This window comes from Peromyscus leucopus, chromosome 8b (genome assembly GCF_004664715.2).
Source record: "Peromyscus leucopus breed LL Stock chromosome 8b, UCI_PerLeu_2.1, whole genome shotgun sequence".
Taxonomy (NCBI): Eukaryota; Metazoa; Chordata; class Mammalia; order Rodentia; family Cricetidae; genus Peromyscus; species Peromyscus leucopus.
In genome coordinates, this window is record NC_051086.1 from 44,850,250 (window position 1) to 44,874,861 (window position 24,612).

Below are 24,612 nucleotides of genomic sequence, written 5' to 3' on the forward strand. Positions count from 1 at the left end.
GTATGACAAGGATACCAGAGGCTGGGAAAGGGGGTAGGAGGACCTGAACTATGCCTGAATCTTGCTAGCCCTGTCCTTTCCAGCTGAGGGTGGGCAGTGGATCACTGAAACTCCAGAGAGCAAAAGAGAAGAGGAGGAAATGGTGATGATCAGAAAAGCAAGTAGATTTCCTTCCCCAGTGAAAACTTAGAAGCCGATAGGGAAGTTGCAACCCATAGCAAATATCCCTAGAGCCCTGCCTGGACTAGTCAACACGGTAATATTTGAGAATAAGTGGATGTGGACGTCTTAACTGTTCACAAATCGGAAATGGAATCAAACCCACCCAAAATCGAGCTGAATCCCTAATTTCAGATGCTGCCTGAGATGCAGGAAGAACAGGCAGGGATGCTGCTGTAAACCTTCTTCTTGGTATGCAAGCAGCAGCATGCATGCGCTGGCCTCAACAGGCCACATCACTCCAGCCGCACCAAAGGACCCAGGGCTGTGAGTCAGAGCTCACTTGGTTACAGTCGACAAAACATTGGCTTGAGTTTGTATGAGCAGAAAAGAAATCTGAGTTGTACCTCACTGTCCACAGGCATCTTCTTCCAGGATTCCTGTGGATGCCAAAACCCGTGGGTGCTCTAGGGCCTCATCTGAAACAGGGTAGTATTTTCATAGAACCTGTGAGCCCTGTGAGCCCTGGATGCCTCTAGCATCTCTGGATTACTTATAATGTCTAATTGAGCATAAATTAGCTGTCACACTGTGATGTTTTAGGAATAAGGATGAGGAAAATAATCTATATTTTCTGAACAGATGCTGTTTTTTTTTCCTACTATTTTTGAGTATAGTTTGGATAAGTCCAAGGATGATGGTAAAATGAATATATCCTAAGGTTCCCACATCTCTATGGGACAAGGGCTCAAGACTGCATCTCAGAGAGGCTAGTCCAAGATGACCAGACTCTCTAGCTGGTCTCTGACCACTCTGCCCACTGCTTCTGTGTCATCTCCTGATGTCCAGCCTGGTCCAGAATATATGTGAAGTATATGGCCAGTCTGCTGACCTCCTGCATCTCTTGGAAGGCTGAATCGTCTTTTTCTTCATTTCCTATTTGTTTTTTGTTTTGTTTTGTTTTGTTTTGTTTTTTTGAGACAGGGTTTCTCTGTGTGGTTTTGGTGCCTGTTTTAGATCTTATTCTGTAGACCAGGCTGGCCTCAAATTCACAGAGATCCACCTACCTCTGCCTCCCGAGTGCTGGGATTAAAGACGTGTGCCACCACAACCTGGCCATTTCCTATTTGTTAATAAAAGGAAAGGAGAACAACAAAGAAAAATAAGAAAGAAAAACCCATAACTGAGAGTGGTTAGATGCTGGTCCCAAGCTGGCCCTGCACAGACTGCTGGGCCTTGCAGCTAGGGACCTGTTTGGGGACGTCGAATCTTCCCAGCATGTACTGTAACAGAACTGTATCCTTGAAGGGGAGTGCAGTCTTCCAGCATGGGCTCATTGTCTGAGTCTTGAGTCCTAAGCAGTGTTCTGTGATAGTTCCTATAAAATGCTCTCAATATGGTTGCCCCTAGCCACCTGTGGCATGGAGCCCTTTAAAGAGTTAGTACCCAAAATTCAGGAGATCCCACTAACATACAGCCATGAGCCATGAGATGATGCTTCAGCCAGTGATGGACACATGTGCAATGGCTCTATAACATTATAGTGGGGTTGAGGACTTTCGATACCCTAGTGGCATAGCCGTTGTAAGGTCAGAGCACAGTGCGTTGCTCATGTGTGTGTGTTAACGTGTTTGTGTGACTGCTTTGCCAGTCCTATGAGGGAATGGCATACCCAGCTATCTAATCAGTATGATAAAGTTTGAAAAGATGACAACCAGCTGTGTCCCTGGTTTATGTATTTGCCATGCCTTTAATAACTATTCTGGAGCATGCCTACTTACAAAGACAGAAATGTGCTGTGTGAGGCTGTGTGAGGCTGCAGGTGTTTCGTTCACAGGTGCTGTTGACCACATCTGCTGAGTTGGTCCTTTCTCTTGTCTTGATGTGCTGTTTATTTATCATGACCCCAGAAACAATGTCGCTATATACATACACGCATATATGCATACTATCTCTATAATCTCTCTATATACTGTATAGCTTATTGTGCAGTGGTTTGTGGAAGTACATTCTGTGATGTTTACACCATGAAAGAATTGCCTAGCCGTGCATTTCTCAGAATATCTCTTCATTAAATGACGATGAGCATTTTATATTGATCACATTGATACTATTTTTATATATTCATTTAAAAATAAATAAATTCCCTTGTTTGTATGAGTGTTTATTTGTTTGGCTGCACATGAGGGTGTGCATGCATGTGTGTGTGGAGGCCGGAGGTCAACATCAGGGATCTCTTTAGATTGCTGTCTACCTTACATGTTAATACAGTCTTATTGAACCAGGAGCTCACTAGTTTGCTAGGCTGGCTGGCTAATGAGCTCCAGGCATCCACCTGTCTCTATTCTCCCAAGGATGTTGCTGTGTTTTTATGTGGATGCTGGGGTTCTGAGCTCAGGTCCTCAGGCCTGTGGAGCAGGGATTTTACTGACATAATCATCACCTATAGCCATTGCCTATGAAGTCTGTCTGTCTGTCTTTCTCTTTCTTTTCTAAGACAGGGTCTTTCTATGTAGCCATGGCTGTCCTGTAACTCACTATTTAGACCAGGCTGGCCTCAAATATACAGAAATCTGCCTGCCTCTGGCTCCTAAATGCTGGGATTAAAGCTATGTGCCACCACACACTGTATAAAGTTTAATTTTTAAAAAATTATTGTTATTGTATATTATTGTTGTGGTGGTGGTGATGGTGATGCTGGTCCTGCGACAGGTGTGTGGAGTTTGGAGGGGAGTCTGTTCTCTCCTGCCACCATGGCTCTGGCAGGTGATTGTCAGGCTTGTGTACAAGACTTTACCCAGTGAGCCATCTCCCAGGCTGCCATAAGGTCCTTTATTTGCTTTAGTTTACTTTGAATGTAGCTACCAGATGATATAAAATTACGAGGTGAGTCCTATTCGATTTCTACAGACAGACTGCTCTAATCATTGTTACGGTCCCTAGAAATGTCTGCCTCAGACCTGGGGACTCAGCAACTTGGTGGTTGGTGTTGAGTTCAAGAAGAGATGAAGTCACGGGCTGGAAAGAGCACTGGCTGCTCTTCCAAAGGACCCGGGTTCAATTCCCAACACCCACATGGCAGCTCACTGCCTATAACCCTGGTTCCAGGGGTTCCAGCACCCTCACACAGATCTACATGTAGGCAAAACACCAATGCACATTAAATAGATAGATAGATAGATAAGAAAAAGAAGAGATATAGTCAGGTGTTTGCATTTAAACAAACCCTCGCCATAATTGATAGCAGCTTGTCTTTGAGGACCACAAACAGAGAGAGTTACCTATTGCTAGAGACTGGATTTTGTTGCAGCTGATGATGGAGCTTTGAGGTCTTTCTCTCATCTTTGTGAAATGGAGAGGAGTTTCTTAGTTACTTAGATCAGTGAGGCATTTAAACCTGTTCCTTTGTGAGCTCAGGTACTCAGCCGCTTAAATCCGAGAGAAACCCTTAGTGAGAGCACTTACTACACACACCGACCTGAGCACATACCTTCATGGGGATCTTCCGTAGCAAGCCAGAAACCTAGACAGGTGCCAAGCTGCCTTTGGGTAACAGGAAACAAAGCCAAAAAATGCAGAAAGAACATGAGGCAGTAACCGGATCGGGTGTTCTCCCAGCTTATGCCTCCTACGCTGGTAACTCGCTGCTTCCTTTCCAAGGGATGGTGGGGTCATTTGTTAATCTTTATGTCCTACATCTTGGGCAAGTGTCACTGCAACCAAGCTTGTGTACCTGCACGCGGAGGGGACAGCCTCCAGTGCTTAGAGCACTCCTGAGATTAACGAGACACACACCTTTGGGTCTGTCTGTAAAGGCTTTTCTGGAAATGATTAACTGAGGAAGGAAGGCCCACTGGATAAGAAAGGGGAGAGGCAGCTGAGCCCCACCTCTTCCCACCATGCCCCCCTCCCCACACGGAGCTGCTGAGGAATAAGCAAGCAGCCTCTTGCCGCTGGTCCTTTCCAGCCATCATGGACTGTATCCCCCAAGCAATGAGCCAAAATAAATCCCTTCTTAATTTTCCTCTAGCCAGTTATTTGGTCATGGCAATGAAAATGTAATTTATTTGTACAATTGGTACCGAGAAGTAGGGTCACAATGAGGAACCTGACCGTGTGGCTCCTAGGCATTCTGAACTGCTTTGTGGGAGGAATGTGGAAGAGTTTGGAGATGTGAGCTAGAGAAGCCCTCGAATGTTAGAAGCAAGCTTAATAAACCAGTCTGGTGGGGAGTTCAGAGACCAGAAAAGTGGCAGGCATGTAGACAGTAAGGACCCTGCTTATGGGGTTTCAAAGAGGAACAGGGACTCTATTAGGATTTGGGTTAGGGGCCTGGCAAGAAAATCTGGCTGTATTTTGCCCATGTTCTGAAAACTTGAGCAAGGTTAAATTCAAACTAATGTGCTAACTGTTTAACAGAGGAGATTTTAAGCCAGCACAACATGCAAGCTGTGCCCTGTGTTAGAGTTTCTCAGAGGAACAGTATCTTGGCAGACGGGGGACAAAGAATGCCACAAAGATCATACCACACAACAGATCTCATGCAAGGGATTTATTGGGGGTGGGAGCGAAAGGCCACCTCTGAGCGGAGATAAGAGAGAGACAGAGAGAAAAGGAGCCACTGTGGTGGATGCCTTAGAAGGGTATGCAACTCGTGGCAAGAGTGGAAATGTGTCACATTTGGTGGCAAGTAAGGACATGGCTGCTGGCACTGAGTTGCTGAAGGCAGGCTGGGGGAGCATCTGGCTCCTACCAGCCTGGTTATTACCTTCTGCATCTACCCAGATGTGCAATGAGAGCAGAAAGATGTGAAGATGTGCATTTTGCAAGGCAAGTAGTTTGAACCTGCTTCAAGTTGAGGATGGATGGGTTCAGACAAGTTGGACAACAGGCAAGTGCCACGAAGGGAAGACCCCACTCATCTGAGAGCTGCAGGGCGTAGCAGTGCGGACTCATTTCAGAGTGCTGAAAGGTAGCGCCTTCAGCACGTTTTGTTGCTGCAGCTGCCCAGAAGGGCCAGGCTGCCTCTCAGGCTGGCTGCTGAACTTGTCGTCCAGGTGGTGCTGGTTTTGTGGACACAGAAGATGCCAGAGTGAAGGGGTCCTGGAGACTTGTACCAAGGTTCTAGGAAGCCACCGAGGCCAGGCCATGTGCCGTGGGGTCAAAGTCGCTGCACAGAGCTCCTAAGTTGATTGTGGGAAGTTGTAAAGGTGAAACGTCTACGGTGCTAGAGACCTTGGATATGAGAGACTCTGCTGAGAAAAGTCGCAGGGACCTGGTGAAGCAAGTTCAAGACAGAGGCACAGTTCTGTTCTCAAGTCATCAGACCTGGAGAGCTTGGGCTGCCTGTGGGAGGCCAAGTGATGCCAGCAGAAGCCCAGATGCCAGCCATGGCGCTGCACGGGGTTGTGTCTGCCTTGCTGGGTTTTGGTTTGCTTTGGTCTGGTCTTTAAGCCTTGCTGTCCTCCCATCCCTTCCCTTTAGTGATGCTCATGTCACTGTATAGTAGAGGTTTCTACTTGTGGTTCGATTTTGCAAAGGGCCTGGAGAGATGGCTCAGCAGTTAGGAGTACTAGCTGCTCTTCCAGAGGACCCGGGTTCAATTCTCAGCCCCTACATGGTGACTTACAACTATCTATTACTTTAGTTCCAGGAGCTCCAATGCCTTCTTTCGACGTCTATGGGCACCAAGCACGCATGTGGTACATATAGACACACATTCAGGCAACTACTCCTACACAAAAAATAAAAAATTAATTAACTAATTAAAAATAAAAAGAGCCAGGTGGTGGCAGCAGCATGCACCTTTAATCCAATCACTTGAGAGGCAGAGGCAGGTGGATCTCTGAGTCTGAGGAAGTTCTAGGACAGCCAGGGCTACACAGAGAAAGCTCTGTCTCAGAGAAACAGGCAGCAGGGTGGGGTGAGGAGAGATGGCTGTCAGTAATGTGCTTGCTGTGCAGGAGGACCCAGCTGAGTTTGAGCTCCAGAACACATGCAAAACACACACACACACACACACACACACACACACACACACACACACACACAAAACAATGAGGCAGGTGGTAGGGGTCCCCATGCTGGGGAGGCAAAGATAGGGAGACCGCGATGGCTTGCTGGACAGCCAGCTACCCTGGTTTTCTTCCTGTTGCCGTGGTAGTAGACACCGTGACCAAAAGCCACTTGAGGAGGAAAGGGTTTATTTCAGTACAGCTTGTAGTCCATCACCGAGGGAAGTCCTGGCAGAGCTCAACTAGAACAGGAACTCTGCAGGCGGGAACCTCAAACGGAGACCACAGAGGAATGCTGCTTGCTGGCTTGCTCCCTGGCCTTTGCTCTGCTAGATTCCTTAGGAAGGAATGTACAGGGCCATGTACAGAATAAAGACGACACTGTCCGTGGTGTGCTGGCTCCTCCTACATCAGCTAGCAATCAAGACAATGCCCCCCCCAAACATGCCCGTGGGCCAATCTGATGCCCTACACGCGTGCTCATGGGCCAGTCGAGGGCCCTGCTTTCTGGGTGTGTCAACTTGACAACCAAAATGAACCAGCCTAGTCTACTTGGCAAGTCCTCGGCCAGTGAGAGACCCCCCAACAGAAACAAAGTGCACAGTGGTTGGCCTCTGACCTCCACATACATGTGCACTCTCGTGCACAAACATGAACATGTGCACAGAACAACAGCTAGAGAGAGTACCCTGGATCTCAGCATAGACTTCAGGCTTTTGGACTGTTAATACTTTGGGACTGAATGCCATGAGCACAAATATGAATGGTTATGTTGTAGTACTGAACTGGGTGGCTTGTTGAGCTCAAGCTACAGGGCCCTGGGCACGTTTTGGTAAAGGAGCTATTCCTATGTTGAATTTGATGGAGTCACCTGAGGTTTTTCTTCCTCGTGTGTTCTAGTCATTGTGTTAGGTTTTATAGGTTTCAACGTCAGTGTTAGTGTGTCAGAGCACACACAGCAGGCATATTATAATGTCTTTAGCCCCCTGGCTTATTCAGTGAGGGCAGAGAGTGACTTCCTGGTCCAGGATAAACACTGTTCTTCGCCTCTGTCCAATAACAGCTGTTCTGTGCTGTAAGGGGTTGGGCTAAGAGCCTTTGCACCTCCATGCAGTTCCTGTGATTCTCTCTAAACTCCTGGGCACTGGTGGGGTACACCGTTCCTCGCTGTGTCTTTGTCCTCCTCTCAACATCCCTCCAACTTCTCTCTAGCTCAAGAGGGCCAGCAGTGAGGACATGCTCACCAAACCTGGAACCGCCTCAGCCGGGGCAGTGCGACTGAAGAAGACCTCCACCTCCGGAGCCATCTCCGAGCTCACTGAGAGCCGCCTGAGAAGCACCCCAGGTAGGAAGGGCCTCCGTGGCATCCTGTCCTGTGGAAGCTCCCTTTGACTCAGGATCCCTCCTCCGCTCACCCTGGCCTGGAGCTGCTCCAGGGGTATAGTCCTTACCTGTGGAATTCATGCACTGGGGAGACTGTACAGCCGGGGAGTGGGGAGAGAAAGGCAGCGGTTTGCCCTGTCGCCCCAGGAGTCCGCTTGTCACTAGTGTGTGTGGAATCCTCTTAGCAAGGTGGTGGAGCTCTGGAGCCATCCTGGGTGATGGCAGTGGATGGCAGTGGGTCACGGAAAGGCCCAAGATGAGGAAAAGCTGAGGTCTTCCTTGAGCATCATGGTTGTTCCTCTTACCGCTTTTCAACCCATTTCACAAAAACATCACATTCCAAAGATATATTGACATTTATTTGGCCTTCAAGAAGTTTAATGTGAGGACAGAATGTGGCTTTGGGTGTCAGGAGAGGGGCCTGTGTTTCTGCGTGATGACTTAGCTGTTTTAAAGACTGAATTCATACTAAATACAACAGATGAAAGTAAAGCTTATTTTCACCAAGCAAGCCTCTACTACTGATTCCAAAGTTAACAGATGCCGTTCAAATTAATTAATTATTAATTAAAAATTAATGCCAGCCTTATTCTCCATACTAATGTAAAAAAATTAAAATGTTAGCAGATGCTGTCCAAGAAATTTTAGAAGGACAGTAGCGGACAGTACCACCAAGTGGAGTTGTGCCATCTAAAAATGAATGAATGAGGGACTTGGGAGATGGTTGGGCGGTTAAGAGCACTTGCTGCTCTTCCAGAGGACCCAGGTTCGATTCCAGATAGTGGCTCACAACTGTCTGTAATTCCATTTCCAGGGGATCCAGCTCTCTCTCCTGGCTTCCATGGGGATTGCACACATGTGATGCACAGACATACATGCAGGAAAAATACTTATACACATAAAATAAAATTAAATCTTTTTTTAAATGAGTAAATGAATGAATGTTATCATTATATGCCTGCCAGGCATATCATAGGCCAAAGAAAAACCACATAGCCATCTTGATAGATTTGGGCAATGGAACTGTCAGAATTAACCACCATGCTAGTTTAGTAACAAACTCTTGATAGACAATGAGAGTGTGTGTGGGGGTGGGAGTGGGGGGGTACCTCTAACAAAGAAGTATGTTATCTTGCTGCACTCGGCAATGTTTAACCGTGGTCCCAGATACTCAGACAGGAGTGTCACCTAAACCCGCAAGTTCAAGGCTGGTTAAGCAGACAGAGACTTCATCTCAAAAAATAAGTAAAGGTGGAGGTAGAGGCAGGAGGATCAGGAGTTCAGGCCAGCCTAGGTTCCACGGTACCTTGTCTGAAAGAAAAAGATTAAATAGTTCTCTGATTAGTGACTGGTTAGAAAATATAATATTGGAAGAAATGATCTCATGTAAGAAAGGATGTGGAGCCAAATCATGGTGGCGCATGCTTTTAATCCCAGCACTTGTGAGTCAGAGTCAGGTGGATCTCTGTGAGCTTGAGGCCAGCCTGGTCTACAAAGCAAGTTCCAAAACAGCCAGTGCTACAAAAAGAAACCCTCCCTCAAAACAAACAGATAAACAAAAAAGTAGGAAAGAAAGGAGAAACAGTTAGCAATAAACTTAGTTAAGTAAGAGCCTGTATATTAAAAGAAATCTAACACCCTTTTGAAGAACACTTCTATGTCATTGTGAATAAATAGGAGGAAATGTGTGGGTTTGGGATAGGAAGATTAAATATAGTAGAGACTAAATTCGGTCGTGTCATATATTAAATGTAATAAGGGTGTCTAAATTATTCCATCAATTCATTTTCATCCTAATTAACATATCAATGTGGAACTGGGAGCAGCCACTGAGTAAAATGATACTGAGGACTCAGTCACCAGCCAGCAAGCACTAGGCCCGGGGAAGGTATTTTGGGTTGTCCTGACTGGGAGGTTATATTTCCACCTAGTGGATAGAGACAGAGATGCTGCTAGTCATAGCCTGCAGGAGAGCAGGAGTGTCCTGCCTGACTGGGTAGACCTGCTGCTGGGAAGCCCTGATCTAGTCACATCCCAGGATAACCAGGGAAAGTCTGGAGAAGACAGCGCAGTGGAGCATTGGAGGAAGGCCAGGATCCACACACACATTTGGTATAGGGTAAAGGTGATTTATGTCAAGTTGGAGCCTGTGGGCGTGGCTTAGGGTCAAGCTTGAATTCAGCAGGTGAGAGGTCCTGTATTCAATCCCTGAAAAAAGAAGTTAAAGTAAGTTAAGTAAAAACCAGGTAACTCTGAAAAATAAAATTGGATCCTATCTCATTCTTCCTTACAGAAATAAGTCACGAGTGTGTGTGTGGGAGGGTAAAATACTTGCTGTGCAAGGACAAAGGCTTGTGTTCCATCCCTAGTGCCCCTGTGCAAAGGAAAATGAGGCAGGCGCTTACCTGTGACCTCAGCCCCGGGGCAGTGGAGGCAGCTGGATCTCCAGGACCTGCTGACTGGCCAGCCTGGCGAGTGCTGAGTCCTAGGTTCAACGAGAGACCCTGTCTCACAAAACAAGGTGGAGAGAGCACAGATGTTGATCTGCACACACATGCACACGCACACAAACATATACAACACATACACATTTGTACATACATAGATATAGTGAAAGTTTGAAAAATAAAATAACGGAGACACCAGAGAGTTAACCTGTAGTAGGCACTTGCTCTCTCGGAGGACCTGGGCTCTGTTCCCAGCACCCATATGGCAGCTGTCAGCCACCTGTGACTCCAGTTCCAAGGGATTTGATACATTCTTCTGTCCTCCACCAGCACCAGGCACACATATATATGAAGGCGAACACTCATACACATTATATATATATGTATATATATATACATATATACACTTTTTAAAGGGTGCTGAAGGGATTATTCAAAATACACGCAAGTTTACAAAGACTATTCAAACCCATAAGGAAAACTGTAGAACAATATGGAGCTCACATAAAAAGAAATAGATATCCCATAGAAAAACAGTAAGCTTCATTTGTAGCTGAGGAGCTATTAATCAGAACAAAAATTCTATATGTGATACCCCCAACTTAGAAAAATCAAAACAGGTCATCATCTCTATTGTTACTATGGGTAGAAGGAAAAGACACACTCCTTAGGAACAGTTTGGACAACCTGGTGACACCTGAAGCTTGTTGATTTGGCTGGCCGGCCAGTGAGCACCAATGACTCTCCTATACCTATAGCCCCAGTGCTGGAATTAAACTGTGTGTGTGTGTGTGTGTGTGTGTGTGTGTGTGTGTGTGTGTGTGCACGCGCGCATACATCTCTATGGGGTAATGTAATGATTAACGTTGGTGGTCAAACTTGACTGGATTGGAATAATCTGGGAGACACCTAGATGGGGTGAGGTCTTCTGCTAAATACAGAGGGAGAGAGAAGAAAGTGGAGCCGAGCTTTGGCACCCATCCCGCTGCTTCCCAAGGGCAGCGTGCCCGCCTGGCGCTCCCATTGCCGTGCCTTCCTGCCGTGATGGACGGTCCGTGCAATGCCTGAGCCTAAGTCAGCGTTTCTCCCTTAAGTGGCTTCTTGTCAGGCCTCTGGTCACAGGGACGAGGAGAGCCACTGCTGATACAGATGCAGAGGCCGCTCACGTGTGCCATGTGATCAGATCTGGCCACGGGCCTATCACCTGCACTGCCAGTCATTTCTTATTTAGGTGTGCCATGCGCTGTGATTCTAAACCTGCACTCGGCCAGCATCCATCTCAAGCCCCTGACACGTGGCAGGCGGGAGGGGAGCTGCTCAAGCTGGGAAGGAAGCACGGGCCCCCAGAAGCCTTCCTTCTCATTCCTTCAGAGACTGTCTAGTCTCCCTGTGCCCTGGTGCATGGCCAGAATTTGTTTCAACGGGAACAAAGAATGCAGCATCTACTAGGCCAAGCCGGCCACCTGTGCCCTGCCCTCTGCTGCCCTGCCTGCCTCCCCTCGGTCCCTGGCCTCTCAAGCCTGTTGGCACTTCTTCTTCAGACAGACTTAGGACTCTGTTTCGTTGGGTCTGAACCATCATAGAGGTTGGGGTTCCAATCAGCCTCGCCCATGTGGTGTCCACCCTGGGTGCTCACTTTTGGACTTTCTGAGTAAGTCATGTCTTCCTCCTCCTCTTCTCCCTGGGGTGCCCTTGACACGTGCCTCTTCTTCCCCAGGGATGCAGATGGCATTTCTGGCAAGAGCTGGCTTCTCAAGTCAACAGGACGCGGGGAAGAGCCTGCTGTGGTGGAATATGACCACCAGGTGGCAGCCTTGTCCAAAATACTGAGGTGCTGGAGTCTTGGTTTGATGAGGAACTGTTGACCTCAGAAATGATGATTCTTTAATCCAACAAATGATTTTGAACACTTACTCCATGTGAATTCAAGCACTGTCCTGCGGAAAAGGTACCAGGACAAAGACCGTTGCCTGCATCGAGACATCTGAGCAGATCATGACCAAGAAGGAAAGGAGGCCAGGTGGTGGTGACTGGGCAGGGCCACTGTGGCAGGGTTGACTGCCTGTGCCCACCAGTGTCCAGCACAGCCTGGGGGCAGAGAGACAGACCACAGGCAAGCCAACAGCTGGGTAGGCAGGCGTGGGTGACTTCTGCAGAGTTCTCTGGAATAGGGACAGCTTCCGAGTTCATTCCCTGTGGAACTCTTTGGCTGCTTGTTGAAAGTAGACAGGTGGGATGGAGAGATGATGGGTGGCCGCTGTCATAAATGAGGAAATAAGTTGTATTGCCTGGGCTAGGCTGGGAGGGGGCAGCAGGCAGGTTCTGGGTATATTTTGAAGGCTAACCAGCCTAATGCCCTGATCCTTTTCTTTACTGTAGTAAAATACACATAAAATTCACTCATTTAGACATTTTTTAAAAAAATCGCATCTTGTTCATTTATTTTGTGAATGTGTACATGCATTTGCCATAGTACGTGAACAAATAGTGAGAGTCAGTTCTCTCTTACATGGGGGTCCCGGGAATTGAACTCAGGTGATCACGCTTAGTGGCTAGTGCTGTTCCCTGATGAACCATCTCGTCAGCCCTCTTTTAGGAGGTATCCGTGGCCTCAAAGAACACATGCCCATCATTCTCTAGTGAACTGGCTCTGACCTGTGATGCCTGTCCTGGATGACGGGGAGTGGAAGAGGGGGGGACCACACGACCTGGCCTATGCTCCTGGCAGTGCTGATCCCTCCCCCGGAGCAGGTAGCTATTCCACCACCCCTGAGGAGTAAAGAAAGAGACCCAGGCAGGCTGGGTAGCACTCCCAGACTCAGAGCCAAAAATCTGGTAATCGGGTTCTTCCTGCTGCCGAGGTCACTGCAGGGCGGGACCCTGATTCTCTTCCCCTGCGGTAGACTCGGTAGACTCGGTAGACTCGCTTCTCCCATGCCGAAGCTGCTTACTGTGGGCTGCCTCTGTTTTCCTTTATTGTAGCCCCATGGGGCGGTGCCATTCCGTCCCTTGGACCAGAAGACAGATCAGAAAGAGCCGACTGTCTTCACATTCAGGAAGTGCTGAGACCAGGCCACAGACACTGAGAGAAAACCAGGGCATGGTAGCTTGCAGGGGCAGGTGTAGAAAAAATGATGGCGGAGGTCTTGGGGATGACAGACTATAGGATGAGGTGGGGAGCCAGACCCTAGAACCCCCCCACAGGAGGAGCGCCCGAGGCAGGGGTGTCGGCAGTAAAGAACTTTGCTGAGGCCAGCAGTGGACGACAGGGAGAAGAGGAACCAGGCTCTGCTCTAGGAATGTGAAAAATGGAAGGTATCCACTTAGCAGCCGGAAGAGATAGCGCCGCAGAGGAAGGTCACAGGCAGTGGCGGTGGTGATAGGGTCGCACAGGCACAGACCTGGGCTCAGAGCAGATATGAGCTCAGCTCGAGGACATGCCCTGCTGAGTTCATTCTGAGCTTTAAGGGGCCCTGGTGCAGGCTTGAGGGAGAGGGTGGGGCGGGGTCAAGGGTCATAGTCCATCTGGAAAGTCTGCACAATAGCCGTGTTAGGAATGAGTTTGTTGTTTTCGAAACTTCGGAGAGACCACTTATTCATGAATATATCTTACGGTAAAGTAACAATTTCAAATTCAGTATTTTCATTTCTCTACAATTGATTCGTCCTCGAATTATGAGAAGAATACTTGGCAAGGCCCGAATTCTTGTGACAGAATCTGGAATCACCTAGAGACAAGCCTCCAGACACACCCTTGAGGGATTGTTAGGATCTCTAGGCATTAGTGAGTATCTTGATCAGGCTAACCGAGGTAGGAAGACTCGCCCTGAAAGTGGGCAGTACTGTTCCCTGGGCTTGGGTTCTGGTCTGCATTAAAAAGGGGAAAGCCTCTGAACGCAAGCATTGGTCATTCTCTGCTTCTTTTTATTGTTGTTTTTAAAGATGTATTTATCTAAACTGTCTGTGGCTCTCTGGAGTGTGTGCGCCTGTATGTGTATGCATGAGCACACCGTGTGGGCACGTAGCGCTCAGAAGCAGGCATCAGGTGACCTTCTCTATCACTCTCTGCCTATTCCTTTGAAGCAAGGGCTCTCCCTGAACCTGGGGCACGGGCTTTCTTAGGTGGCCTGGAACCCAACCAACCTCAGCAACCCTCCTGTCCCCCACGCCACTTGGAGCTGGGGTACAGGCATATGTGGGGTGCCTGGCTTGTAATGGTGCTGGGGTGCCAGCTCCAGTCCTCAGGACTGTGGGGCGGGCTCTCGGGAACTGATGCCTCTCCAGTCCCGCACTCTGTGTCATGCCTGCAGATGCAGTGAGACCAGCGACAACCTCAGGCTCCTGTGGCCGCGGCTTCACTAACACTGACTTGCAGCTCCCGTCTCCTCCTCACAACCCCTCGCCCCCTGGTCTATCTTCTGTCCCTGTGAGGATGTTCTTCTAGCTTTTCTGGGATCATGCTGTATGTCCTTCTGTGATTGACCTAAAGTTCTCAAGGTCCATCCAATTTATAACCTGTGTCAGGATATCCTCCCTCCTTAATCTGGGGTGGAGGGTGAAGGGGGGGTGCTCTCTACCTATGGTGTTCACTGGCCCTAGCTTGTATTTTTCTCATTAGTCAGCTATGGCTATTTCCCATGCATGATCTTCCATGAAGTGTAGTCAAAAGCCAAGGAATCCTGGACCACGCATTTTATTTTATTTATTAAAAAAAAACAACAACTTTATTTTTAGACAGGGACTCACTATGTAGCCTTGGCTGGCTGGAAATTTCTGGGTAGAATAGGCTGTCCTTGAACTCACGGAGATCCATCTGGAGGGTGTAGTTTACGTACCAAACCTTTACCTCTCAGCTTTCTCCTAGCATTTTGCTTTACTATTTGCTCGTTTCTGTCACTTTGCAACTTGTGACCCTTTCCAGTTTGGAAAATGGTTTCCAAAATAAACACTTTTAAAATCAAAATGTAAAATCAATATGAACGCTGAAATATATTTCATATGTTTTTAAATTTAAGAAAAATATAGTCTATGTGTTACCAAGTTAAATGTGCTTTGTGCTTTCTATTTTGCAGTCATAGATCTGTACGCAGATATAACGGGTGACATGTGTAAATCCCCATGGCTTTTACCAGCTTTTCCTGATGCTAGCATTTTGCAAAATGATAGAACACCTCATAACCAAGGCATTGACCCCGATATCATGAGGTCATAGGACATTTCCACCCGCACAAGGACTCCTCACATGACCCTTTTTCACAGCCACACCGTCTCCTCTGCATCTATCAGCAGCTTGTTCTCTGCTTCTGTAATTCTGTTGTTTCAAAGAGGTTTTGTGAATGGAGCCACACAGCATGTAAGGCCTTGGAATTGGCCTTTTCCACTTTGCATAATTCTCTGGACACGCATCCAGGCCGCTCAGTGTGTTGAACATTGTTCATCTGTTACTTCACAGTTTTTTGCAGTGTGAATTGCACCACGGTTTCTTTGATTGTCTGCTCCTTGAATCTGGGTTCTTCCTAGGCTTTTTCTGTGATGAATTGAGCTGTTACAAACATTTGTGTGTAGGTTTTCGTGTGAAAAAAATCTCATTCGTGCTGGGGATCTAATACAGAGCCGTGTGCATGCTCGCAAATGTTAAGACACTGAGTTCCATTCCCAGCCATTTTTTGGTGGTGGTGGTGGGGTGAACATTTTGCAGGAGAATTTCTATGGAAAATGTCTAGGAGTGTAATTTCTGGGTCCTGTTACATATAGTTTGTTAGGAAATTGCCTTATGTGTACCCCTAGTTGCTCTGCTCTTCTGCATCTATACCATAAGCAGTGTGTAGATGGCCCAGGCTTTGTACAAACTTGTCAGCAGTCGGTCCTCACTATACTGCTTAAAAAAAAGAGATTTGTAGGGGGTGACAGGTTTCTCTGTGTAGCCCTGACTATCCTGGAACTCACAGAGGTCTGCCTGTCTCTGCCTCCCAAGTCATGAGTCACCACACCTGGCTCAAAGAAAAAAGAGATTTATTTATTTTTTTAATTTGTGCATATGTATGTGCACCTGAATATATGTATGTGCACCACATACCCACGGAGTTCTGAAAAAGATATTGGATTCCCTGGAACTGGAGTTATAAGTGGTTGTGAGTCACCATGTGAGTACTGGAAACTGAATTCCAGGTCCTCTGCAAAAACAACAAGTGCTCTTAACCACTAAGCCATCTCTCCAGCCCTGATTCTCACTAGTTTTTATTTTAGCCCTTAGGATGGGCACCCCATTGATATCACTTTGCAATCCCCTATTGGCTAATGATGATCTTTTCACGTTCCTATCCTGTGTGTCTTCCTCAGTGAAGTGTTTGTTCACATCTTTTGCCTACTTTCTGAATGAATAACGTGATGTTTTCTCTGCAGGGTTCTGTGAGTTCTTTGGATATTCTAGGTACTAGTTCTTTGCTCAATGTGTGGTTTGCAAATGTGCTCACCCAGCCTGTGCTTTGTTTTCAAACCGTCTTTTCCTTTTTACAGTTCTGGAGACTTACTCCAGGGCTTGAGCATGCTGGTCAGACACTTCCTACCACTTAGTGATATTCCGGCCCTCTTTCCACCTTTTACTTTTAAACAGGGTCTCTCTGAGTTACCCAGAGTGACCTTGACCTCACTGTGTTGCACCATCAGATCTTGATCTTGTGATCCTGCCCAAGTAACTGAGATCACAGGCGCGACATCCAGGGCAAAAGTTCATCATTTTTATGAACTCTGCTTATTAACTTTTTACTTTTATAAATTGTGCTTTTGGTGTTAGATTTTTAAAACACTTTGCCTTCCCCTAGACCATTAAGATTATCTCCTGTGCCAGGTGGTGGTGGTGGTGGTGATGGTGATGATGATGATGATGATGATGCGATGGCACATGCCTTTAATCCCAACACTTAGGAGGCAGAGACAGGGAGATTTCTGTGAGTTCGAGGCCAGCCTGGTCTGCAGAGTGAGTTCCAGGACAGCCAAGGCTACACAGAGAAACCCTGTCTTGAAAAAAAAAAAAAAAAAAAAAAAAATTATCTCCTATACATTTTTCTAAACATGTCATACACTTACCCTTAGGTTATGTGTGTGATCTATTTTAAGTTAATTTTGTATAGGTTGTGAAATGTGGGTCAAGGTCACTTTCTGACTATGACTAGTCAATTGCTGAGGTGCCATTTGCCGAAAACATAGAGTTACTTTGCATTTTCATCAGTAATCAGTCAGCTGAGCATATTGGTATAGGTTTATCTCTGAGTTTCCTATTTTGTACCATTTTTTTTCTGTCTTCTGCCATTATCTCTCATAGTGTTGATTTCATTGCTCCATCATACCTCCAAAGATCAAGCAGACTTATTCTCCTTACTTTATTTTTCTTTTCCATAGTTGTTTTAGAATAATTTTATTTGTGCCTAAAAAAAATCATCTGGGACTTGATAGGAATGGCCTTCAGACTGTATATCAGTTATGGAGACTTAATATCTTTTTACTATGGTTGATTACTTTCATTAACATTTTGTAACTTTCAATGTACAAATCTTGTGCTTAGGCCGACACAGTGGCTCAGTGGGTAAAGGTATTTACCGCCAGGCCCAAGGACGTGAGTTCAGTACCTGGAAGCTACATGAAGAAAGAAAGAACTGACTCCTCAGGTTGCCTCTGGTCTTAACAAGATCTACACACACACACACACACACACACACACACACAGGTCTTCACAGAGATGCTACGGCACATACACACACACAAATAAATAAATCAGTAAAAGTAAAAAATGTTTTAAACCTGTACTTGGTTAGATTTATACCTGAGGGAGGAAGAGAGGGAAAATAAAGAAAAAAAGGTTTATACCTGAATATTATAAATATCTCTTTTCGTTTTTAATTTGTGAAGAACTGTCGTTGATTCTGTATTGTGGGATTAGTGCGTCACTGCTAGTGCAGTGGAAAACAGTTGCTTCTGCTCATCTGTGTCTTTAACGTTGGTAAACTTCTTAGTTCTAGGAGGTTTTTTTTTTTTATCTGTTTAGATCCCTTGTAATTTTTATGTAAGGAATCATCAACAAATAGAGACATGTTTATCTACCCCTTTCTGATCTGTTTGCCTTGTATAGTCTTATCTTGCTTTACTGCATTGGCTGGACGGAATGGGTTCCTTTGCCTTGTTCCTGATCCCAGGCAGAAAGCATTTACTCTTTAGTGTTAATGTTAGCCTTGGGGTAGGAGATTTTAGACATTCTTTATCCATCCAATACTTTCCCCTCTAACCCAGTTTTCATGAGACTTTTCTGAAGAATTTTTCTCTATTTTATTTATTTATTTTTTTCTTTTCAGACCAGGTCTTGTTAGGTAGCCCAGAATGGCTTGGAACTCACTTCCTAGCCTAGGCTGGTCTTGAACTTGTGATTTTCCTGTCTTTAAATCCCCAGAGGGGAATTACAGGTGTGAACCACCTGACCTTTTCTATTCCATTTTTGTTTTGATTTTTTTGCGACAGGTTCTTACTATGTGGCTTTAACTGGCTTGGAACTCACTATGTAGACAAGGCTCACTTAGAACTCACAAAGATTCCCTACTGTATTTTTTAAAAATCATGAGAGGGATTTTAATTTTGTGAACTATTTTTTTTGCTTTAATAAATGTGATCTTATATTTTTCTTTCCTTTTCTCTTTTTTTAAAAAAAAATTCTCTTTTTTGCCTATTTATATAAAACATTACATTTAATTGCTTTTCTGGTTTTGAACTTGCCTTGCATATCTGTTATGCTATATAATTTTTTCATATTGCCAAATTCTATTTGTTAGTAATGTTTGTTTTTAAATTATTTTTATGTGCATGCATATTTGCCTGCATAAACATCTGTGTTCCATGTGCATGCCTCTTGAGTGCAGAGGTGAGAAGAGTGTGATGGATCCTCTGGAACTAAAGTTACAGATAGTTTAGAGCAGTCATGGGGTGCTGGGAATCAAACACTGATCATCTGGAAGAGCAGTCAGTGCTCATAATTGATGAGCTGTCTCTTCAGACCCCTGCTAATAGTGTTTTGAGAATCTTTATTTTCACCATCTGAGCATAATGGCACATACCTGTAATCTCAGCACTGGGGCTAAGAGGACTGTGTGTACGACACTGGGGTACAGGAGTTCCAGGCTGTCCTGAGAGATGGGAGAGAGTATCCATGTATCAAGATACTGTCTCAAGAGCCGGGCATGGCAGAGGCAGGAGGATCTCTGTGAGTTCGAGGCCTGCCTGGTCTACAAAGCAAGTTCCAGAACAACTCTGTCACACAGAGAAACCCTGTTTGAAAAACAAAACAAAAACAAACAAACAAAAAAACTGTCTCAAAATAGCAAGCCTGATATAGTGGTGTGCCCTTATAATTCCAGCACTTAGGAGACAGAGGCAGGAGGATCACTGCAAGTTTGAGGTCAGTCTGATCTATGTATACAGTCCCAGACCAGCCAGGGCTACTAGTGAGACCATGATTTAACAACAACCAAAGGGATTCTTTTCTCCATGGTTCTTGGAGCTGTTTTCTCATTTTCTGTATGGTTTTGGTATCAGATTCTTCTACTTCAGAAAATAAGCTGTTCTATTTCATGAAGTTGCTAGAGTTGGTGTTGACTCCTCATTAACTGGTGAATTCTCTGATAAAACTTTCTGTGCTTAGAGTTGTTTTTCTTTCTTTTTTTTTTTTTTGTTTTGTTTTTAAATTAAGGACATTTAAAGTTTGTTCTGAGACAGGGTCTTATGTAGCCCAGGCTGTCCTCAAACTCATATGTAACTGAGGATGACTTTGAACTTCTGATCTTGCTGCCTCCACCTCCCACAGGTGGGATTACAGGCACACAGCACCAGTTGCGTTTATGTGGTTCTAGGGGTTGACCAAGGGCTTTGTGCATCTGAGGCCAGCGCTTTACTAACCGAGCTGCCTCCCCAGTCAGAGGGAGACTTCTTTTTAAAACCACAAATGCAAACTTGCCTAATGCTTGTAGGACTGTCCCGATTGCCCATACCATGCTGAATGCGGCAAACGTACAGAACAGTCAGTTCTTTCTACGTTGTTCTGTTCTCTGGGCGTGGAGTGCAGTTATTCATCCTGCCCTGCCTGCTTTGAGTCCACGAGGCCGTGGCAATGTCTTCTCTTCAACTCTTGATTTTGATCATTGGTAATTTTTCTCTTTCTTTTGTTTTTGTTAGTCCTTTTGCTGTGGTTGTTTTTAGACAGGGCTTCACTTGAGCCCAGGTTGGCCCATACCTTACTATGGAGCCCAGACTTCCCTCCAACTCACAGCAGTCCACCTGCCTCAGCTTTCCAAATGCTGGCATTATAGAAGTGAGGCATCATCCTGATTTCTTTGTTAGTTTTAATAGAGGTTTGCCAATCTTACTGACTTTTTAATGACCAACATTTTCATTAATTTTTTTCTCTATTGCTTTTTGTTTGTGACTTCATTGATTTTTTTTGCCCTATATTATTTCCTTAGCTGTACGATGAAGCTATCTCACTTATCTAATATATAACCACAAGAATTTAATGAAATGGCATAGATAAGTACTTAGCACAGAGCCTGAATGTAGATGTGATTATAACTTTGGTGGTTTGTCCCTTTGAACTATTTCCCATAGTAGACTCTCTCTCTCGGGACTTATAGTTAGAAAACTTGCCTTAGTGTGTAGTGCACCTTGCCAGGCTTTGCCTTTATATATAAAAAAAAAATTCCCCACAAAATTACAATACTTGGCTCATGTCTAAATTTAAGTATATATAAACTTTTTAAAATTATTATTTTTCTTTAATATTTTTATTTTATAATTAACTTAATTTCACATATCAGCCATGGATTTCCCCGTCTTCCCTTAAAAATTACTTTAATTATTTTTTATGTGTGGGGGTGTTCTTTCCTTGTATGTATGTCTACGCATTACTCACATGTCTGGTGCCTTCAGAGGCCAGGAGAGGGTGTTGGATCCCCTGAAATTGGAGTAACAGCTGGTTGTGATGTGGGTGCTGGGTCCTTCGCAAGAGCAGCAGGTGTTCTTAAGCATTGAGCCATCAATAGAAGAATTGTTTGGTTTTATAAATGCTCCCCAGGCCCGGACATCTGTTGCAGAGAGCATAGAGAGTTGTAAGCATTCAAGAACCACCCGCATGGACTAGAAGAAAAGAAAGAAATTGGACACTGGACAGGACACATGGCGCCCTGGCTGAGTGGCAGAATCTGCTTTATCTGATCTAAAACCAGTTCAACATATTGAATCATCTGTGTTAGCTCAGGAAGCTTTTCCCTGGCACTGCGAATCAGGTTCCCTTTTCAGTGTGTGCCGCAGTACCAACCTGCAGGCCTTTGTAGCATCCTGATGAAATCTCCTCTTATCTCAAGGACAAAGAAACAAGATATGAGATAGTTAGCTGGGGTCTACATGGTGGTGTTACATATGGGTGGTTACATGTTTTGCTGTGCAGATACATGTACAACACATTGTAAATATGTATTCATGTATTATATATACTCAGAATATTTATATAATATATGTAATATAAATGTTATCTTTATATGTTATAAATACATAGCAATTATATTTATACATTGAACATATGGAATTATTATAAAATATGTCAATACAGTGTATGTTATGGAGCCACATCTTTAATTTCAATACCATATGTCAGATTCTTCCTTGCTTTGCCCCTGTCGTTTCTGGGAGTGATAAACACTACTCTGTCTATCTTCACTTTATTTGCATATGTGTTTAATGTAACTATCCTCTCAAATCCTTCCCCCAACTGCCCATCCTCTAGCCTCCAAGCCCTACCCTGCATGTCCTCATGGTTCCCTGACCTCCTGCTTCATACTTAGCATGTTCCCCCCTTCACTTGGGGAAGGGAGGGAAAGATGGGACCAGAAGGAAGACAAACTTCCTCCCCTCCCTCCCTGTTTTTCTGTTCTTTTCTCCAATGTTGAAGATTCAAACCAAGATCTCATACCTGCTAGGTACGGGCCTTATCTAGTCCAACTAGGAGTGTTCCCCGTATGATAGGTACTTCAGCCAGTCAGGTCTGTCCCTTATTTGTTTTCATTGTCAAAAGCTGGCTGCCATGCCTCCTTTGATGCAAAAGCTTTTCTCATAGCTGGGAACACTGGTACATTGAAGGCTGAAGGAAGAGCATGATGCTATTCTCTCTGCAGGACTTGGCTTAGGCTGGGGGCTGGGCGCCTCTTCCTTGAGCTCTTGGCATGTGGGAAGGGGCCATGAGGGATACAAATTAAAACTGCTTTCACCTTAGTCAGAATGACCACCATCAAGAATACAAATGACAACAAATGCTGGTATGGGTGTGGGGAAGGGGACCACACTGTTGGTGGGAGTGTAAACTAGTGAAGCTACCTTCAAAACAATAGCAACAAACCCTACCAAAACCTAGAATTAGAACTCCAGTCTGGCTGAGCTATACCAGTGCCGGGCCTAGACTCCACATACTCTATGTGTCCTACATAAACATACTTGTGCATCCACGATCATTACTGTTCTGTTCACAGAAATTAGGAAATGTAATCAGCCTAGATGTCTGTCAACTAATGTCTGGAAAATGAAAATGCAGCACATATACACAATAGAATTTTATTTAGATGTATAAAAAATAAAAGTATGAGATTGGAGCCAAGCATGGTGTCTCATGCCTTTAATCTCAGTACTCAGGAGATAGAGACAATTAGATCTCAGTGAGTTCACAGCCAGCCTGGTCTACATAGTGAGTTCCAGGAGAGTTCTAAGATATCCAAGGCTACATAAAGAGACCCTATCTCAAACAAACAACAAATAAACAGAAAAGAGATTAGAAGGTAAATGGATGAAACTTGGAAAATTTTATTGAATGTAGTAACCCAGGCCAGAAAGACAAATGCCTCACATTTTCTCTTATATACGAATTCTAGCTTCAATTTTGTTTTTGTTTGTTTTCCGAGACAGGGTTTCTCTGTGTAGCTTTGCGCCTTTCCTGGAACTCACTTTGGAGACCAGGCTGGCCTTGAACTCACAGAGATCCGCCTGCCTCTGCCTCCCAAGTGCTGGGATTAAAGGCGTGTGCCACCACCACCCAGCACTAGCTTCAATTTTTAACCTCACGTTTAACTTGGAGTGCCTACAGAAGCCAATGGACTATAAAGGTGTCATGGGGGGATGGATAATAGAACACAGGTGAAATAACAATAGAGACGGAATCTTGGGGATGAAGAGGCTTGAGGAGGAGAGAAGTGGGAGGATACAAGAGGAGAGGGGGTAGGACTAACCATATCCAAGACTGTGTGAAACAGCTGTGTGGAAACTTATCCGAAGCCCCAAAACAATACAGCCTTTTTCCATTCTTCTTGGTTTCCCACCAGAACCCAGTGATAAGATCCTATTGCTGAATTAGACACCTCATTTCTCAGTTACAAGATTTGGAGAAATCAAGGTGGGAATGAGATACAAACTTCCTCCCTGCTGACAAGCTTTCATAGTGCTGGAAGATACTATATAGGCTGGTGAGGAGAAAAGACATCAATGGCCTTACTCAGCTGTGAAATCTATGAATTTCCATACCAACCTCCTTGGCAAGATATACCCACTTTGGCAATAGTGGCATCATTGTTATGGGAATAACCAACTGCTCTCACACAGGACTTATGGGCTACTCCATAGTAAGCCTGGGGATGCATTGGAGTAATAATAGAGTAAATCTGGAGATATTCTGGGGTAACATAGTAAGGGATGGATTGCACTGAAGTAATAGTGTTGTGAGGCTAATAGGTATATTAGAGTAGTAACACAGTGAGGCTGAGGAGTGTGTTGGAGTAATAATATCAACATGCATAAGATGGAATGCACTGAAGTAGCAGTACAGTAAAGTATTAAGTAAGTGCTCCAGCAAGGTGTGCTGGAGTGATAATATATAAGGCCTTTCTGCACAATACAGAAAGGCTTAGGGTATGCTGGAACCATAGTGCAGTAAGGGCTGGGAGCTGTGCTTGAATAGGAAGAATCAGGAGATTGGTGGGATAATAAAGCAATAAATGTCAAGGATGGACATAGTACCAATAATAGATGGTTGTATTAACTAAATAGCATCTATTAATTGGAATGCATATAGATGGAGCATTGCAAATTAATATGCCAAGTAGCACTGTGAAAACTCAGGAGGTTCTGTGTGACTGTAGCACTAACGATACAGGATGTTTTCTACTGAACTGTTCCTGTAGGACATCAGGAACTAAAGTCCTTGAGCATGATTTGCTTCTTTTTGTAAATGTGTGTTGATTTATTAGCTCGCTAAGACAGTGATCACGAATGTAGCTCCTCTGTTTGAGCTGGCTTGTGTTCTGAACATTGCATGGTGCCAGTTTTCTCCAGGCTGCATTATGGAAGAGGAGAAAACAGAGAGAATTGTAGAGTCCTACCAAAGAACTGGCTTTATATTCCAGATGAAAAATTCTGCTTCAGAATCATCACACTGGGTGGAAGGGAAACTGGAAGTCTTTCCAATGAATTCATGGAATATTATAAAGTTCCAGCCCTTGAACTTGGCTGTGACCTTCTGAAATGTTCAAGGCCCCCAA

The 24,612-nt window shown here is 45.0% G+C and overlaps 1 protein-coding gene across 10 annotated transcripts in view; it reads left to right on the top strand.

Moving 5' to 3' along the window:
- The window catches only part of Specc1 (sperm antigen with calponin homology and coiled-coil domains 1), a 280,028-nt gene that overhangs the window by 74,447 nt on the left and 180,969 nt on the right, over positions 1–24,612 (top strand). For all 10 annotated transcript variants that reach the window (XM_037200768.1, XM_037200764.1, XM_037200767.1 and 7 more), the window contains one exon: positions 7,386–7,518. In XM_037200768.1, coding sequence (XP_037056663.1) covers positions 7,386–7,518 — 133 coding nt within the window. The remainder of the gene's footprint in view (positions 1–7,385; positions 7,519–24,612) is intronic.